This window comes from Biomphalaria glabrata, chromosome 6 (genome assembly GCF_947242115.1).
Source record: "Biomphalaria glabrata chromosome 6, xgBioGlab47.1, whole genome shotgun sequence".
Classification (NCBI taxonomy): domain Eukaryota; kingdom Metazoa; phylum Mollusca; class Gastropoda; family Planorbidae; genus Biomphalaria; species Biomphalaria glabrata.
Window position 1 is genome coordinate 10,566,180 of NC_074716.1, and position 21,269 is coordinate 10,587,448.

Consider the following 21,269-nt stretch of genomic DNA (forward strand, 5'->3'; position numbering starts at 1 on the left):
CGACGTCACAATATATACAATATATTTTCCTTAACAATGACCTCTATTGCTTCTAAGTTAAGCGACCAATAATCATCACCCGGCGCTGGACATTGTTCTGTTAAAGGAATAAGAATTATTTAAGTTCTCACCTCGGAATTTTAGCATGAGCAGTAAATACTTTTTTAGGTGGCAACGATTGGTGGAACGCCAAGCGTTGCTCTGGTAGAGTTCACATTCACATTGACTACTCTAAAATGCTATGACGTAGATAGATGTGACTTTCTATGTTTTAAATAACACGCTTATATGTCTGCTTTGCTCTTCGGATCCAAATTACAACTTTATATTTCAAATATTATCAAGGATTTAATTGTCACAGTCAAGGCAAGTGCAGGTTCATTAACTACCTTTGGGTAAAGTTATCTCGGTGGTCCATGTGACTGTATAATTCTCAACTCGCGAGCAATAGTCACAGCACAGTGATCTGTTTGTCTGGCAGATATTTAAGTTAGTACACAGTGCTGGTAATAAGTCTAAGTCCCCTGGGGCACAATCTGCAGAAAATAACAATATATACATTACTTGACATTGTATCGTCTATATATCGAATTTAGTTATTTTAGTAGTGAAAATGTTCAAAGTCTAATAGCGCCGATTTCTTTAATAGGCGATGATGTCATTGGTTTATTTATTTTTTTTTGTGCTGTATTTTTAAATTGTCGCTTCGACTTGGTTTTGATATAACGTCAATTGCTTCTTCTTGTACGTTTGGTAGGTTTACGCCATCTTGCGCTTCAGAGGCAAGCTACATCTTTTATTTCCCGAATTACGTCACTGTACAGCCTTAGTGATTGCCTCGGATATTTTTTTTTGTATTGTATACGTTATTTTAAAAGGGATTCGTTTGTATTTTTAGTGTAGATTAGAAGTTAGAATCTATGTTATTTGTTTTCTATAAGGTTTCAGTCTTCACTGTTAGCGTTACATTGTGGTATTGGGAGTTCTGGTTCTACCTTGAACATTGTTAAACTAATCGTTAATTAACATTCTTCTTGGTTGGAAGATCTTTGTATCACCATGAACGTTGTTACAGAAAGTTAAAAGTAACCTGCTACAAGAGATGATTTTTTGTTTTGAGTTACGAAATTGAAGTATTGTTTAGCAACATTTTCTAAGGTGGCTAATTTTTTAAAGAAATACTATTTAAGTATTTAATTGGACTGAAATTATGAATTATTAACTTAATATGTGTTTGTATGTACTTTTCATTCACATTAGTCATTTGTCATGTCATTGTACAAATATCATTGAAATAAATTTAGTAATCATCATACACATCGTTTATTAATGTATGTACAGCTGGGTGTGTATGGTGTGTCTGTTAGGCTTAACTACGGGACTGATAGAGTTATTAAGTACAAAAAAAATAATTAATTGTTACACACACGCACATCGAAATTAATATTACATTTTAATACAATTTAATACTTATTAATTAAATAATGAAAGTCCTGATACTATATTTAAATGTGCTGTCACATAATATTATTAATTTTGTAAGAGATTTTTTTTTTCATTTCCAAGTTGATTCACTGCTTGCCAAAGTTTATGTTAATACTTAAGTTATTTTTACTTTCATGTCGAGTTATCTGAAAACTTTGCGTTTCTTACAACATTAAATGGTCCTGCGACCAGCCTTTTTAGTCAAGAAAAGATATATTATTAAAAAAATCACATTTACATTTACAAAGATATTTTTGGATTAAACATGAAGTATTTAGTAATAATTATCCAGTAGGTGATGCCAGAAAGAAATCAGTCGAGAAACATTAGAGGAATGAGGAAATGCGACTTCATAGCATATTTTAAAGTACGGTTTAGAGAAAGACAAAAGTACATTTGAAAATATTTTAAAAACCATCTCAAATTATCAGTTTTCACTACACCCTCTAAACATTTCAAAAGAGCAGACTGGATAACCTATACCAAAAATGTCGTTACGTGTACACATATTTGTAAACAATGACATCTGTGTAAGTAATTTAAGAGATTCCACATGGTAATCTGTTATTTACTATTTTGTTGACTCTGAAATAGACATAGCCGTTGTCTGCCAGAAAATAGCTTAGTTGATATTTCTTTGTAGCGAAAAGTACACACCCCACTATGCACAATGTGGTACACATGCTTTGTCACACGTATGATACACATTCTTTGTCACACGTATGATACACATTGTTTGGCACACGTATGATACACATTCTTTGTCACACGTATGATACACATTGTTTGTCACACGTATGATACACATTGTTTGTCACACGTATGATACACATTCTTTGTCACAGTTATGATACACATTGTTTGTCACACGTATGATACACATTCTTTGTAACAGGTATGATACACATTCTTTGTCACAAGTATAATACATATTGTTTGATTTGCACTTATTTTAGACTAATTTTGCAATCTATTTACTCTTCCTCTCTCGAAATATGTTTAAGATCTCGTGTATAGTCGAGGCCAATCGTTACAGAAAGCCTGAACGCTGACTGTGACGTCACAACCTGTGCGCAGTTTAGACCGATAGCTCATTACGACGTCACAGTAATAAATCTTGTCTTCGAGTCTGAAGATTAGTGAGGAATGCAGTATTTCCCGTGGCTGCGCAGCCCCAGCTGTGACCTACATATTTTGCCACAACTAGGGCAAGCATAACCATTCTCGGCAGGTGGTCGATTTAGATTTTCTTTTATCCGTCTGCGTTTGTCCTCGGCAGCAGATTTTCTTTTGATCTCAATTGTGTATCCTTCGTGAGTGACCTCCAGCTGTCTTTATCTGAGGCCGCATGCAACCAGGTGCTCTCTTCTATGTCAGCCAAGGAAAGTTGACGCCTAAGATGGTCTTTGAAACGTTTCCGTGGAGCGCCTCTGTTACGTCGACTACCATTTAACTCACCAAAAAAGACTGCTTTTAGCATACGTTCGTCTCCCATACGGGATAAGAGTAACTGTCGGACCATAAGAAGTCCTTCTATACTGTTTATATGTCACAATATGTACTATCTATTATCTATGATAATGAATACATTTGCCTCTCAGTTTAGCGATCAATAATTATCACCCTCAGCTGGACATTATTCTGCGAGAATAATTTGCATTATTTGAGGTCGCGCCTCGGGATTTAAGCATGCCAAGTCAAAACTTGCGGAGGCGGTAACGATTGGCGGCACTCCCAGGGTTGCTTTGGTAGAGTGAACATTCATCTGACGACATTAAAAGGTTATGATGTGGGACTTTCCGTCTTTTCAGTAACAACGTAGAAGTTAGCTCCGTTATTAGGATCCAAATTAAAACTATATTATCAAGGATTTAATTGTCACACTCATTGCATGTGCAGGCTAAATTAACTACCTTTGGGTGAAGTTATCTCGGTGGTAATTGTGACTGTATAATTTTTCACTCGCGAGCAATAGTCACAACACCTCGTTCGGTGTGTCTGGCAGATACTAATGTTAGTACACAGTTCTGGTAATAGGTCTAAGTCTCCTGGGGCACAATCTGCAGGTAATAAAAATATATTTATTACTTGACATTGTATCGCCTATATTAAATTGAGATGGCACTAAATATTATTTATATAGTAAGAAAAATCTTTTATTTGCAAGTTGACTCGCTGCTCGCCAAAGGTTATGTTACTACTCTAGTTATCTATAGCTTTATGTCGAGTTATCTGAAAACTTTGCGTTTATAACAAAAATTAAATTGTCCTACAACTAGCCTTTTTAGTCAAGAAAATATAAATATTAAAAATTCACATTTGCAAAGGCAATTTTGTATTTAACATAAAGATTTTAGTAATATATATCAAGTAGGTCATACAAGAAAGAAGTCAATCGAGAAACTCTAGAGGAATCAGAAATGCGGGTTTACGTTGTTTTTTTTTTTTAAGGAAAGCAATATTCTAATGAATTCTAAATATAGTTCATTAGGCCATGACCGCATAGCATAGTTTAAGAAAGGTTGAGGGCGTGACAAAATTACACACGAACATTTTTTAAACAACATCTCAAATTATCAGTTTTCATTAGGTAGCAAATATGGAAAGAACATCTTGCAGTACAAAACTTCCAAAAAAGAGAAGACTGGAAAACTCTTTTAAAAAAATGTCGGTAGCCTGCATTCGTGCATATTTGTAAACACTGATATCTGGGCGTAATGTGTAAGTAATTTAAGTAATTTGAAAGGTTAATAATAATTACATTTTTGTTTACTCTGAAATATACAAATCCATTGTCTGCCAGGAAGAAGCTTAGTTGATATTCCTTTGTATCGAAAAGTACACACCCCTCTATGCACAAAGATACACATTCTTTGTCAAACTTATGATACACATCTTATTCACACGTATGATACACATTGTTTGATTTATCATCATTTTCAACTAATTTTGCAATGCATTTACTCTTCCTGTCACGAAATATGTTTATGATGTCGTTTATAGTCGAGACCAATCATTACAGAAAGCCTGAACAGTGACCTGACCTTTTGGCAGTTTAGACCGATAGTTTATTATGACGTCAGGTAGGTACAATCTATACTCCACGATAACGACCACTATCGCCTCTCAGTTTAGCGACCCATAATCATCACCCACAGCTGGACTTTATTCTGCGAGAGGAATTACCATTATTTCAGGTGGTGCCTCAGAATTTGAGCATGCCGCTGCATAAACTTGCGAGGCGGAAACGATTTGCGGAACGCCCAGGGTTACTCTGGAAGAGTTAACGTTCATCTGACGACTCTAAAAAGCCATGACATACATAAATGGAGGACTTTCCGTCTTTTCAACAACACACTTTTAAGTTTGCCTTGCTATTAGGTTCCAAATTACAACTTTATATTTAAAATATTAGGGAGGGGGGGTTAAATGTCACAGTCAATGCAAGTGCCAGATCATTAAATACCTTGAGGTGAAGTTTTCTTGGTGGTAGTGGTGACTGCTTTCGTCTCCATTCTTAAGCAATATTTACAGCACCAAGCTCGGGCTGTCAGGCAGATACTATAGCTAGTACACAGTTGTGGTATCATATCAAAATGCGAATGTTCACAAGCTGCAGAAAAAGAATTATTACTTGACATGACATCGTATATATATTTCAATGTCCTGGCATTGGATATTTAGCCTATTTATTAACCGTATTATTAAAAACATATCTATGTGTACTTCTCAATCATCTAGAGTCTTAGACTGTCATTATTTTAGACTAGATTTAAGTAGAGTCTAGACCTAGATTTAATAAGCCTATTATTATAAAAAAAATAACAATCAGTCATTATAGACATCATTCGCAATTTTATTATTAGGTCTAGGCATTGAAAAGTAAATCTATTAATAAACTATAATAGATCTATGTCTAAGTACTAACTTATTAAATAAGTCATTATAAGTAGAAGTATTATAATGAATATTGTATAGATCTAGATTGACTAGATTGTAGATAGATCTCTAGTTTAGTAGATTAAGTATAGAGTATAGTAAACGTATTACAGTATTGTTAGATCTATGTCTTATGTCTATATCTAATACTCTAATATAATTAAAAAAAACTTTAGTCTTTATTAATATCTAGACTTTTTTCTAATAAAAACTGACTATACTATAGGCATAGCATAGGCTAGACTCGGCAATCTAGTCTCAAGATAGAATCTATAGATGAACATAACATAATACATAATGATAATGAATCTAAAGCAAACATCCTAAACAAATACTTTGCATCAGCATTCTCAGCCCCAGGAGACAAAGACATATTACTGAATTTGAACCAAGTAGACAACATAGATGATATAGTAGTACAAGGAAATGGAATTCAAAAACTATTAGCCAACACCAACCAAATAAAGCTTCTGGACCTGATGGTATTCCAGCTAGATTACTCAAAGAACTAAGTAATGAGCTAGCCCCAGTGTTCAAAATACTCTTTCAGGCTTCACTTAACCAGGGCAGAGTACCAAAGGACTGGAAAGAAGCTAATGTCACCCCCCTATTTAAAAGAGGAGAAAAATCTGACCCAGGAAACTACAGACCAGTATCACTTACCAGCATCACATGTAAAATCCTAGAACACATAATATGTAGCAACATCATAAACCACTTAGACAAACATAATGTCCTCACACCATACCAACATGGCTTTAGGAAATATAGATCATGTGAAACACAACTAATAGGACTAATTGATGATTTTTCAAAAGGTTTAGATAATAGTGAACAAATAGATGCTATCTTACTAGATTTTTCTAAGGCTTTTGACAAAGTTCACCACCATAGTTTGCTTAAAAAATTAAAATATTTCGGCATTAATGGTCCACTGCATCAGTGGATTAAGGACTTTCTGATAACGAGAGAACAAACTGTAATAATAAATGGCTCTAAATCAACACCGATAACAGTAAACTCAGGTGTACCTCAAGGAACAGTCTTGGGTCCACTACTATTTTTAATTTACATAAATGATTTACCAAATTGCATTACTTCAGGAACAAAAGTCAGATTATTTGCAGACGATTGCATAATATATAGAACAATAAAAACAACACAAGACATAGATATTTTACAAAGAGAATTAGATGAATTACAGAAATGGGAATCAAATTGGAGCATGTCTTTCCACCCAAAAAAATGTCAGTTGTTAAGAGTAACAAAAAAACTAAAACAAATTAATTCCACTTATCTTATTCATGGCAAACCAGTAACACAGACTAAAAACGCAAAATACCTAGGTGTTATAATAAATGAAAAACTGTCATGGAATCCACATATTGATGAAACTACAAAAAATCAAACAACGCATTAGGATTTAATAAAAGAAATTTCTATAAATCAAATAAGAACATAAAACTAAAATGTTATTTAACCTTGGTTAGGCCAATAATAGAATATGCATCCTCTGTTTGGGACCCCTCAACTCAAGAAAACATTAAGAAACTAGAACAGACACAAAATAGAGCAGTGCAATTCATAACAAACGAATATTCACATTTGACTAGAGAAACACCTTTAGTAAAATCACTAAATTTAGAAAGCCTTCAGGACAGAAGGCTCAAAAGTAAAGTAGCAATCATACATAAAACACTGAACCATAATCTTCAAATACAAAAATAAAATTTAATAAAATACTCTGAAAGACACAAAGATAAAGGCACATTCCTCGTCCCATATGCTAGGACAAATTTGTACAAATACTCCTTCTTCCCTAGTGCTATTAGAGCATGGAATGAGTTGCCTGAGCTAGCCAGGAAAACCAGTGACTTGGCAGAATTTAAGTCATTGGTTAATATGCATGACTAAATGCATGACGCGTAGGACGTAATCATCTTCTTTTTTGAAGTAACGTCTGTATTATATAAGATAAGATAAGATATACTATTACTAGATCTATTCAATTTTTATATATAGATCTAGACTAGAATTAGATTATAGATCTAAATAGAGCCTACTAATGGAGAGATGATATGAGGTGTTAGCTAATAGCGTTGCACAAGAAACAAACCTGTGTTTTTCTAATCTCTATTCTAATACTTGGTCTGAAATAGTAAAATAGCACCTACCTAAATAAATCGTAACTTGCAATAAAAAACCTATATTTATTGTAGTATATATAGGTCTGTGGTTGTATTTTATATAGCCTTCGTAACTTTTTCTATAGAGAAATGACTTTTGTAATTTCTTTTACTGAAAATTGGGCTATTCGCGACTGACACATATATAATTTTTATATTATTATTTTTCAGCAACAAACCCTATTGCAATTCTTGAAAAACAAATGTACATTTTTAGAAAGAAGAAGCATGGATAGTTGATTGTAAAGAATTGTGTCGTTATCACGGTCGAACGTTCATCAGCTTGCCAAACTAAATGTTACTATGTGTGGCTGAGAGGTCAAACCCTCTTGAATACGTCGTGGTCATCTAACAAAGCGAGCTCCAGTTTAATCAGAGTTGTGTTTGATGAGCGCCTAAGGGCAGCATGGAAGAAATTCTCCCAGTACCCACTCCCCCACTGTTCCAAAAATAGATTAGACCGTAGCGCACCGAGCATGCTTTAAGCATGAAAGATGTGCTATATAACATCATTTAATTAATTCATTACCAAAGTCTGTTATATGTTAAAGTGGAGTAGAGGGAAAACTTTTTTTTTCGAAAATTAAATGGTCATTGGTCAAAAGAATATGACATATTAGAAATTTACATTTTAGAAAGTCAATTTTGGACTAAAATGAAAATATTTAGTACAGAAGATCCAGTAAGTCATAAAAAGGAAGCAGTTAGTCAAGGAACTTTAGAGTAATTTAGAAATGCGGGTTTATATAATCTTTTTTTTTCTAAAAATGTCCAATAGCAAGTTTTGTAATAAAGAAATAGCTCACAGAAGAAGGTTATAGAGACCATATACAGAGGAAAGTTATAGAGACTATATACAAGAGGAAAGTTATAGAGACTATATACAGAGGAAGGTTATAGAGACTATATACAGAGGAAGGTTATAGAGACTATACAGAGGAAAGTTATAAAGACTATATACAGAGGAAGGTTTAGAGACTATATACAGAGGAAAGTTATAGAGACTATATACAGAGGAAAGTTATAGAGACTATATACAGAGGAAGGTTATAGAGACTATATACAGAGGAAATATACAGAGGAAAGTTATAGAGACTATAGACAGAGGAAAGATATAGAGACTATATACAGAGGAAGTTTATAGAGACTATATACAGAGGAAGGTTATAGAGACTATACAGAGGAAAGTTATTGAGACTATATACAGAGGAAGGTTATAGAGACTATATACAGAGAGTTGTTTTATATTTGCATCACGAAAGTTACTCAGGATTTTAAGAATAATTCACAAATACAAAATTGTTTACTTTTGTCTGCTAAAACATTTTTTATAATTAAAAAAAGTCTGAAAGCATAAGAAACCGATAGGTTTAAGATCTGAGCTTGGTCCTCAGTAAATATCTCTTAATGAGCCTTGTGACAAAAGCGCAAGTTTTTTTTTTGTGCAGTTTATCTTTACTACTAAAGGCCTTAACGTGGAACTTATGAATTTTCGACACTCATAAGTTGTGAGATAATAAAATATAGTGAATGCCGTGATTTAAAAAAAAAAATTACAAAAATTATCTCGATATCATAAGACCATTTCAAAAGTCGGAGCAAAAATAACAACATTGACATTTGATATTTGAGAAGGTCATTGTTAAATATTAAGAACTCTATTTATATATGGCAGGCTCGAAGACTTTTAAAATATTTAAATCGTCGTTAGGCTTTGTTAAAAAAAACAACTCCTAATGGCGCAGTAAAAGAAATATATTTTTCATTTTTAGCGGCCCCCGAAAGGGGAAAAGACACAATTAGTTTTGTGTGAAATGTCTGTCCGTCTGTCCGTCCGTCCCGTTTAGATCTCGTAAACTAGAAAAGATATTGAAAATCCGATATCACAATATTTTAGACCATTCAAAGTTCTGGGCAGCTGAGCGGTAAAGAGGCTTGGCTTCCGAACCGGGGGTCCCGGGGGGTTTGAATCCTGGTGAAGAATAGGATTTTAAACTTCAGAATCCTTGGGCGCCTCTGGGTCCACCCAGCTCCAATGGGTACCTGACATTAGTTGGGGAAAAGTAAAGACGTTTGGTTGTTGTGCTGGCTACATGACACCCTCGTTAACCGTAGGCCACAAAAAAACAGATGAACTTTACATCATCTGCCCTATAGACCACAAGGTCTGACAGGGGAACTAGTTAGACCAGGTTCACATCTAACTTTGCATTCACTTGCACCTATCCCTTGAGCTGCTGGACCGTTGGCGCACTACACAAGATCTGTCAACCTTCTTTCTCCATTCTTATCTCTCATTTGTCTTTGATATAATTTCATTTGATGTTTTTTCTGAAAATATTGAAGCCTGCCTGAATGGACCACTTCGGGGGCCGATTTTGAGTTAGTGTTTTCACACAAACTGTCTTTGTAACCTAGTTAATACTTATATTTGAAGCTTTGAATGGAAGTTCCTGGATTTAAAATCATAAATCAATGTGAAGCGTTTAATTTCCGATTTAGAGCAGTAAGAGACTAATGTGTTTATGTTTAACGCTATATTGGTCTCTTTAAAACATGAATAGAGAAGATATACAAAGTCCTAACAACTGGAATAGTAATTAAATATTTTCAACGGAAGAAACTTTCGACCATTCTAGCAATTAAAATGCAATATACTATGTAACTAGTTCACCATAAATAATATTATTGTTCTTTTGTATGTTTTTTAGCGGCCCCCGAAAGGGGAAAAGACGCTATTAGTTTTGTGCGAAATGTCTGTCCGTCTGTCCGTCTGTCCGTCCGTCCCGTTTAGATCTCGTAAACTAGAAAAGATATTGAAAATCCGATATCACAATATTTTAGACCATTCAAAATTCTGATGCAACGGCTACTTTTTTTTTCTGAAATCGAAAAATCTAATTTTTAAAATCAGTTATGCAAGCAGTTTTTTAAAGAGAAAAAGCTAATTAGTATGCATTATAAGTTAGACCTAAATTAAAACGAAAAGTAATCTTGTAAATTTCATTTTCGTGAACTCTTTCTTTAATGCGAAATTTATTTCTTCGTTTTTTTTTGAGCATTCGAATAAGAGATTGAGCCTTTTGAAAACAATAACATCAATTATAAGACTTCAGTTAGGCCAGGAGAGGTGCGGTAGCTGAGCGGTAAAGCGATTGGCTTCTGAACAGGGGGCCCCGGGTTCGAATCCTGGTGAAGACTGGGATTTTCAACTTCGGAATCCTTAGGTGCCTCTGAGTCCACCCAGCTCCAATGGGTACCTGATATTAGTTGGGGAAAAGTAAAGGCGGTTGGTCATTGTGCTGGCTACATGACAACCTCGTTAACCGTAGGCCATAAAAACAGATAACTTTACATCATCTGCCCTATAGACCACAATGTCTGAAAGGGGAACTAGTCAGGCCAGGTTCACATCTAACTTTGCATTCACTTGCACCTATCCTTTGATCTGCTGGACCGTTGGGGCACTACACAAGATCTGTCAACCTTCTTTCTCCATTCTTATCTCTCATTTGTCTTTGATATAATTCCATTTGAATGTTCTTTCTGAAAATATTGAAGCCTGCCTGGGTGGACCACTTCGGGGGCTGAATTTGAGTTTGTGTTTCCACACAAACTGTCTTTGTAATCTTGTTTTTTTTTTTGTTTTGTTTTTCTTAATAATTGAAATCTTTCCGGATGGAAAGACGTGCTACAATGCAATTCCCATTTGTATATAATATAATTCTTTTTGTAAATTTTCTGTATCTTGCGTTGATTGTACAAAGATTATTTTAACCTACTGCACTAATGCATAATAATAAATCAATTATGTAAGTTAGAAATAGTAGTGAACCTACGACTGTTTCTACTAAAGCAAATTTTATTAGGAAAAAAATGTCTCTTTAAATGAAATTTGATTTTGTATTGTTTAATGATGGCTCTTGGAGGACATGTATGCTGACAACTGATCTAAACAAATCGACTTTCAGTTTGACTACAGTATTATTACTGTAATAGTAAAGTTATAGGAGTTTGACTACAGTATTATTACTGTAATAGTAAAGTTATAGGAGTTTGACTACAGTATTATTACTGTAATAGTAAAGTTATAGGAGTTTGACTACAGTATTATTACTGTAATAGTAAAGTTATAGGAGTTTGACTACAGTATTATTACTGTAATAGTAAAGTTATAGGAGTTTGACTACAGTATTATTACTGTAATAGTTAAGTTATAGGTTTAAATAGAAACAAATCGAAAATGAATTGCGAAAAACCTTACAACCAGCGTGTAATTAATTAGGATCCTATAAGCATCTCAAATCTGAATTAACAGCATTGAGCCTGACGAGCAGCACTTATTGAATTGAGATCTATGAACAACTAACAACTGAGTTTGAGTTTTAAGTTTTGGCACATCGCACAACTGAACTAACAACGCTGACCTTCAAACTCAAACCAGTACTAAATGAATTGGGATCCAATAAACTAATTGACAAATTTTAAATTTATATTTATGTCTCTAGTATTTTTCTATACAGTTATTACACCTTGCAGTAGTAACTCCTTTCATAAAAATAAAATAAAATAATGTGGTTAAAAAATAGTCTTACTTTGCATTGGCTGGAATGCTTTCAAATGTGCAGCATTAAAACTTTTGGATGATGCTAACGCTAGACTTAGACCCCTAACACAAGTAAGGCAAATGTATTTTCTGTATGTATTTCAAGAGCATATCATGTGTGTGTGTGTGTGTGTGAGAGAGAGTGTGTGTGTGTGTGGGTGTCCAGATTGATACATAATGTTTTTCTTCCAGAACTTGCGATCTATGGGAAAGATGACGTAAACTTCATCTGTTTCTGTAACTTATTGTTAGCGATTGTGTTATATGGCCAGCATAACCACCAACTTCCTTTACTTTTCCACAACTAATGTTAGGTACACAGTAGAGCCGGGTGAACTGTGAAGCGCCCTAAAGATACCAAAATTAAAAATTCCAAAGATTGGAACCCAAGATCCTCGTTTCGAAAGCCAAACGCTTTACCACTGGTTAATATATATATATATTTACACATTTCCTACCATTAGGTGAAATGGTTGTTTTAGCTGGAAGTGTAAAATATCTCGAACAATATTCACAGCATAGATAAAACTGATCCTTGCAGACACTAAGGTCATAACACAGGTCTGGTTTCAAGTCTAAAGCTCCTGGTTCACAATCTGTAGAGTAAACAAAGCCTCTTGTTTTTTTTAAACAAACCCTACTTTATGTATAAACAATATAATAAATTACATATTCATATGTTTATCACTTAAAAGAAGACGAAATGTCCAATCAGGATCTGAATTCACGGCATTTGCGTTATTATCGCAAAAGTCTTTTTACGCTAGATAGCTGCCTGGTCGATAGAGTTAATGTGTCTGCGACCTACTGAAACCATAACTCAGGCAAAGTACGCCGGTCAACGGTTGTCAATTTCCAAAGGACTGTATAACTAGTACACGCAAATATGACCATTAGTAGGGTTATGGGATCGACCGCCTTCGTAGACCAAAGGCAGTGTGTCAGAAAGAGGATTTCATTTCAGGACAGCAAGGCAGTAAAGACAGTGTGGTACAATGTGAGTCCTCGAGAATGTAGCTGTACGAGTCCATGAGTAGACAGAGAGAGTAGAAGAGTTTATTATGTATTTCTGTTTAATACATCAAAACATTTGGTGTAAGTGTAGCCAATAGCGTACCACCACATTGTACTTTGGAACTCTTGTCAAGTTCTTGTGTTAGATGTTTTGTGTTGATCAGTGTTTGCAGAAGGCCAAGTAGAGAAATTCCTAAAAATATTTTTACGAATCTCACTATCCAGGCTCTCTGCAAACTGCACCATACAACACCAACTTAAAGAACTTAACAACTCAGGGCTCCAAAGTAACGTAACACTTTAATAGTTGAAGAAATAACAGCCAATACTGTACAATTGACAGCACTTAACACAAGACAGATAACACCGTTCCGCCGTATCAACTCTTGCACTGGCCTCTCCGTCTCGTTCCGGGCTTTCACTGGGTTCAACAGTTCAGGACTGACATCACACACTAGGCTCGTTGTGTCGGACTCGATCACAGACCAAGATCAAGACGCCGTTCGTCTCAACTGTACTTGATAGTATCCGCACTGAACCGTCGTAATGCTCCGTACAGAACCACACCGATGAACTGTGCTGTAGTCGACCGGACTGTAGTGAACCGGGCTCTGAACCCCTGCCGTGAACCTTGCTGTATTGAGCCCCTTTTCTCGACTGACTTGACTACGACACCTCCGCTCTTTATATAGGGTCCCTACTGGCCTTCTCGAACCGGACAGAACGCCGCTCGACGTTTCTAGGTGGTCAGATGACTACAACTCTCGTGACGCTGCGATCCTTCCCGAACCGTCCTGTTGATACTCGACTCGGCTGACAGTCGTAGCTCGTCACGGTTAACCGCTCGTCTAGCGCTGGCCTGGGGCGATTTGCGTCGGCTGACTACACACACACCACTACCCCCATCTGTGCCACCACCAGGTTTATAACAATATTAATTAGTTATTCGTGTCATATTCTCGGGACCAATGAATTACATAAAACTAGCCTTATGTTACTCGCGTCCCGCGGGACTTAATTTGCGTATCACTTTCAATGTAGTCACTGAAAGTGTTTTGTTAACAATTGAACGAAATAATAATATTATAAGTAAGTAATAATAATAATAATAAGTAAGCTCAACCCCCCCCCCAACTGAAATGAAATCCCTCTCCCCGAAGGTGGGGGGGGGTATATTGGAATTTAGTGACTGATTTTATGCTTTGATTCTGTTTATTTTAGATGAGATTTTAATACTAAATCATCACTTGCCCCAGCGCAGCCAAGGGGGTTTTGAGTTTACAACCCCTACCAGGGGGATTTACAGTCAAATCCCCCTAAAACAAAGCCAAAAAAAATCGACAATCCCCAAATTCCAAGTGCATAGCTAAGCTAATATTCAAAATTTTCAGCTAATCATTTAAAGTTTAAAATCACTACAATTTTTTTTCAACAATTACTTTGTGTATGAAATTGTGTATCGGAAAATGCCGGGTACTTGAAATAAGCTAGTCCTAAAAAAACAACACAGATCTTGGGTAAAATACTCATCAAAAAAAGTACTGTAAATGTGTAATTTCACGCGCTAGTTTCAGGTCTTTTCTTTTTATAGCCTCTATCGGGTTTGATCCCAACTACGCGTTTGTTTGTTTTTGTGCAGAATTGTTTTCTCTATCAGGCTCACTTAAAATTATAGCATAATAATGTCAGTTTAATTTTAAAATAGAACTGAAAAATGCAAGGATATATAAGGAAAAATCCACTTCCGGCCCAATACTTTTTAATCAAAGAAAGGAAACGGATTAGTCCAACATACCCCATTGGTGCTAGGTTTTCCACTCAGAAATAATAATGACTAAAGGGAGTGGAAAGTTACAAAATATTTGCTGCGATGCAACTTGGTGACTACTTTTGCAACGTCTATGTATGTATGTGTGTGTTTGTTTGTGTGTGTGTGTGGGTCTACATTTCTAGTTAATTAAATTGTACGTAAGTGTCTTAAACGGTAAAAGAGAAATTCACAAGTCAAGTCATGTCGGAATATAATTGATTTTACAAAGTCTAATTCCAATATAATAAAGAATGCAATCTGAATTAATTGTTTTAGGCAGTTTAACCTAGCGAATATAGATCTACCTTTTCCAAATATATATTCATAATCCTAGCACCCTAATCATCACAATCACTCTATATCTAGACCTGAGGCGTAGTGAGCAAAACGTGAACTGTACATCGTTGGCGCCCGCCTACATCTCCATAAACATCACATAGAAATATAGTCTGATGTGTAACGTGAGCAATAGACGCCCCTTGCATGGCAGATTTGAATATTAACAATTTTGCCTACCTCTGGTCACTTTGGGCGAATTACGAATCAGAAGTGGTTTCGCTGATGTGGGTCTCATTGGAATGTTTCTTCTGGTGATTGGGGTAAAAGGTGTACCGTAATTACAAGTGCCACAGCATGTCGTTTTTTCTTTAGCACAGTGATATTCTTGACAATTTTCTTTTTTGTCCCCGTATTCACAACCTGGTTCAGTTCAATAGAGAATTATAAAGATGTGAATTTTTCTAAAAGAGAGATTTTGGTGTGTCTGGTCAACTAAATACCAATGTATGTATATATGAAGCAATGCAATATTAAGAGAATTTAATAATAATTGTGCACCAATAGTTATGTAAAATCAAATTGCTTATGTTTTTTACATACATTGCAAAGTAATTTTTACAAAGTTTATATCAACTCCGTCATTCTGATAACAAGTTTGTACACGTTATTTCTCCCACACCCGATTTCGTATCAATCTGAACTTTCACACAATTATTTCTTTTACCTGACGAAACAAGAAATTTAAAAAAAATATTTTATAAACTATTGTTAACTAATCATATTACTTTGGTTTCGAAACAGGGAAAGAAATAGTACCTGAATGATATGGAATTATATGCTGAATTAGTCCCCTTATTACTTAGTTAATAATACAACCGCTACTTTAAATTTTGAATCAAACAAAACATAACTACAAAACCTTGTGTTTTTTAAGCATTTCCCTGGTACAGTGGTTAGTGTGTTACAGTGTTACCTTGAGGTGGCTTGAACCCTTGAAATTGAAGTAAGGTCTTTCAGTTTTTTTTTATAATTGCATTTATTTATGTGCTAAACAAAAATAAATGATAAAAATATTTCTAATTGCACAGACTTATTATTGTTCCTTATTTGAGCAGATGATGTTAAGGACATCTGTTTCTTTAGCTGACGGTTAACGAGCTGAATGTTGTGTGGCCACCAAAACTACTAACCTCCTTATTGTTGGCCTCATTCTGCCGTAGAAGCGACTATGGTTCAGCTTAAACATTTTTTCATAAGAATGTGGAGCCCTTTTTTGGAGAGTTACTCCCGTCCACAAATATCGCAGGTTAAGGTGGCTTTTGATTTGGTGGTAGAGGAGCTGGGCATTTTTCGCATGGCACTCTTTTCTTCCAGAGCTGAGATGCTTTTTGCTGTTCATAGCTTTCTTGGTCACTGTCTCTATCCATCTAGTGGGGTCTAGAGCTATATCTTCCCAATGGTCAGTATCAATGTTTACAGATTTAAGGTTCTGTTTTACTACATCCATGTAACAGAGGTGAGGGTGACCAGTTTTTATTGTGCAAGACGTGAGTTGCCCGTAGAGAATGACTTTCGGGATGCGTTTGTCGTCCATCCGGCGAACATGTCAAAGCCAGTACAGGCGGCGTTGTCTGAGGACTGTAAAGATGCTGGGAACACTTGTTCATTCAAGGATCTCAGTATGGCACTCTTTCTTTCCATTTGATTTTCAATTTCCTTCGGAGACAGCGCAAAGGAATACGTTTGGTTTTCTCTCTTGCTTTGTGTATGTGGTCGACGATTCGCTGCCGTACAGATGTGTACTCAGAATGAATGCCTTGTAGATCTATTTTTTGTCGCTGTAGTAAGCTTCTGGTTTTTCCAAACTCTTGACTTGAGTCTAGAAAAGGTCGAGGCAGCCTTCCCTATGCGTTTTTTATATCCTCTTCTAGAGACAGGTCGTTTTAAATTGGAGAACCAAGATAACCGAATTCAATTACGGCATCTAGCTTGAGCTTGTTATTGCCTAATAGGATGGATGTTGGTGCTATAGTAGTTGGCCCCTTAACATTAGTTTTCTTCGTGCTAATTGTTAAGCCATACTCTTTACAGGTCTGAGAGAAGCGGGACATTAGTGACTAAAGCTCCTCTTGTGAGTGTGCCACTATCGCTGCATCGTAAGCGATTAGCATATTGCCCACACAGCAACCGCATTTATTTTACCAAATAAGTTCAGGTACCCATTAGAGTTTCATAAACTCAGGGGCGCCCTAAAAAAATAAAGGAAGCCATGCGCATAACCATTAAACTACAGAGTATCTTGCCTCCACTAATTTAATGAAAATTAAAAAAAAATGTTTATTTTTCTAGTTTTATAATTTAGTTGTCAACGGTGATCTTTCAATATAACTTATTAGACTATGTTTATTACAAAACTTATATCAACTCTGTCTGGTGAAAAGATTGTACACATTATTTCTCCACCTTATTTCTGATCAAGATTAAAATTTGCTCTTTAAAAGGAAACGCAGTAAAATCAATCAAGATATTCTTTCTCCCCCCTTCCCTCCTATTTTCCCCAACTGGTCCAAATAAGTGATAGAATCAAAGTGTACTGAGAAAGATAAAATCATGAAATAGCGCTAACTAAAAACAATTTGTACAAATATTTTTAATCGCACTGATTAACAATAATTTTCTAGATCCATTACACATTTAACTACATGACTCATACAAATTGATTTAAATGTTTACAATTAATATAAGCTATTTTTTTTTTAATTTTTATTTTCATGTTAAACACATTTTTTAAATGTTATTTGTTACAATTTTTTTTTTTCAACAAAAATAATAAAGTAGTTTAAATTATGACCAAAAATGATTTTAAAGACTTTTATCTACATCAGGTCAGGATTTAATCCATGGCTAAAATAATGGCTAATTTAGGTCCACTAAACCTTAGGAGGGAAAGGTCAGTACTAACTTGCTTTGAGCGTTATAAAAGGCTGGATGAATACCTCCCAGCTAGAAAACTAGAGGATGGTTGGAGATGCAGAAGACGTATTCAGATGCAATCTTTTATACATCAGGCCAGTAGACTATCTGATAAAGCTGACCTCTCCACCAACCGATAAAACATTCAACGTTTTCATCCCCTTCCCCCTTGGTGTCGCCCAACGACCCTAGACATACGCTTGAAACTAGTAGAACCTAATGCCATTAAGCTAAGTCGTTCATTAACGACCTTCAAATTCTAGCTCTGGAGACCATTAATGCCTTTAAGCTAAGTGCTACTTTTGCATACACTGATGGGTCGGCATCAATAGATTCTGGAAGAGCAAGCTATGGAGCCTATATCGAGTTTCTTGATTCTCTCACTCAGTTAAAAATCTTTGAACCATGTGGTAGTGTTTGCAGCTTTGATGCAGATACCATGACAGTCTGTGAAGCATTAAAGATCATTGACTCTCAACTCGGCGAGGGACATTTGAGGGCTACACTGATTGTTGTGGTCAGTAGCTCAAAATCTGTACTACAAGCTTTGTAAAGCCCTGAACCATGCCCCCCCCAAATATTGACAGTCATCATGGCCTCACACAAGACACAGCGGCGCTATGGTACCCCTGTAATAATGCAGTGAGTACCTAGTCACATATGTGTGACTTGCAGCACTATTGCAGACTCCTTGGCCCACCAAGGAGGGCAAATTCCACCCTCTGAAAAGGCAGTAAGTTTTCATCATGCTCTGGCTATAATTCAAAAACCAGAAATGGAAAAGTGGTTTGAGTGCTGAGACGAGTCAAAAAAGCCCTTGGAGTCTGGATGCGCATGTGGCGCACTGACCGCACTTCCCTTTGGTGGAGGCTCTCCAGGCCTGAGCAAACTATTACAGCACATTGCAGAACAGGCTACTGTCCTGTTGGCTCATATTTCTCACGGCTATGGCCAAATTTATTTCGATTCATGGTGCCCCCGCTGCGGGGAAGAAGAGGTCTGGGAAACCCAAAATTATTGACCTGTATGGTGACATGTATGCACTACACAAGACAGCAGGGTTTCTGTCCAGGGCTTTTGCAAGAGATGATTAAAGCCTCTTAAGCCTTCAGTCAAATGGAGTTTGATGATGATGATATGATGTGTATAGAAGTACCAGATTTTAGTAACTAAGCTAGCCAGGAAAACCAGTGACTTTGTTGATGTCATTCCTTCTTTGCTTCTGTTGTGGTTGTACTGATGGTAGATCTTTTGTTGGAGTTTTCTTTGGGGTTTTCTTCCCCAGTGTTGAGTAAGTTAGTTAATTTTACTTTATTCTTCGTGTTGTAGCTCTAAATTCGTTGGTCATATAATCTTGTGAATGGCGATCTCAAGGAATGCGTATTTTTCTTGTTTAAGGACGCAGGCTTGGGACTCTGTTATAGTCAACTTGATTCCAGATTGCGGGTTGCTATATCCATACCTGGTAGTACTTTGTGAAGTTGTGAGCTTTGATGCTACTATGAATTTGACCTATTGATTGTGGCTAGAAGATATTTGGATTGTCATAATTATTTGTATAGTAATGATCCTGGTTACTGAATCTTTGTCTTGAAGTGAATCATTAATAAGGTTAATATTATTTTTCATAAAATACTAATTGAGCATTGGATTGAACCATATTATACTAGATCTTTATGTACTTGTATTTGTTTTATCATTATCCTTGTTCATATATCTTTTTCATTGTATAAATATCATTAGATTAAATCTATATTTTAATTTAAATTATCATAACATTGTTTATTAGTATATGCACAACTGAGTGTGTATGTTGTGACTGTCGGGCTGAAGTTATAAAGTAATTATAACACATACACATTACAAATTAATAATGTTTTAATACCTAGACACATTAATATTCAGTAATAAAATCTTACGTCCTGACAGGGAGGAATCCACGAGTTCAATGCACGCATGTCTACTTCTAGATCAATGAGCTGGAAACCCACCCGACACACGTGACTTAGCACTATTGTTCTCCGACTGAAAATGTCCATAGCACTATTGTTTTTCAACTGAAAATGTCCCATGGGATCTAGTACTATTGTTCCTTTCATTAAAATGTATAATTGACCTAGCACTATTGTATTCTAACGAAAAATGACCATGGGACCTAGTACATTTGTTCTTCAACTGAAAATGTCTATGTGACCTAATGCTATTGATCTCTAACTGAAAATGTCTTTGTGATCTAGAGCTATTGATGTCTAACTATAAATGTCTATGTGACCTAGTGCTATGTGACCTAATGCTATTTGACCTAGTGTTATGTGACCTTGTGCTATTGATCTCTAACTGAAAATGTCAACATGATATAATAGTATTGTTCATGAAATGAAAATATCCACGTGACTTAGCACTATTGTTCTCCAACTAAAAATGTTCCATGGAATCTAGTTCTATTGTTCTTTTACTTAAAATGTTCAATAAACCTAGTACTATTGTTTTCTAACGAAAAATGACAATGTGACTAGTTGACACAGGTGACCTATTACTTTTGTTCTTCAACTGAAAATGTCTATGTGACCTAGTATTGATCTCTAACTGAAAATGTCAACGGGATATAATACTAATGTTCATGAACTGAAAATGTCCACGGGACCTAGCACTAATGTTCTCCCACTAGGAGGATAGAGGAGTTGTGCCTTTTTTGTGTTCTAGGCTGATAATGTAACTTGTTAAGAGTTCAAACTATCATTCGTAAAATATAACAAATAAGCAAAATAGTTTTGCGGTTGGGAGGGGGGGTTGTGCAGCAGAGTGGGGAGCTAAATAGGTTGAGAACCGCTGATTCAAAACCTTGCACCTAAATGGTCATCGCCAAAACGGCCATCGTCGAAACCGCGCCCTTGTGATTTTGTGTATCATATGAGGAATGGCTAGTTAGCATTTTGTTGTTATGGTATGGTATAGGTAATTAGGATTTGTATTGGTT

The 21,269-nt window shown here is 35.7% G+C and overlaps 1 protein-coding gene across 2 annotated transcripts in view; it reads right to left on the reverse strand.

The window, feature by feature from the left end:
• The window catches only part of LOC106076033 (uncharacterized), a 76,826-nt gene that overhangs the window by 15,141 nt on the left and 40,416 nt on the right, over window positions 1-21,269 (reverse strand). For both annotated transcript variants that reach the window (XM_056031566.1, XM_056031565.1), the window contains exons 16-20: window positions 15,557-15,739; window positions 12,675-12,812; window positions 4,952-5,098; window positions 3,399-3,545; window positions 390-536 (exon numbers count right to left, since the gene is read on the reverse strand). In XM_056031566.1, coding sequence (XP_055887541.1) covers window positions 390-536; window positions 3,399-3,545; window positions 4,952-5,098; window positions 12,675-12,812; window positions 15,557-15,739 — 762 coding nt within the window. The remainder of the gene's footprint in view (window positions 1-389; window positions 537-3,398; window positions 3,546-4,951; window positions 5,099-12,674; window positions 12,813-15,556; window positions 15,740-21,269) is intronic.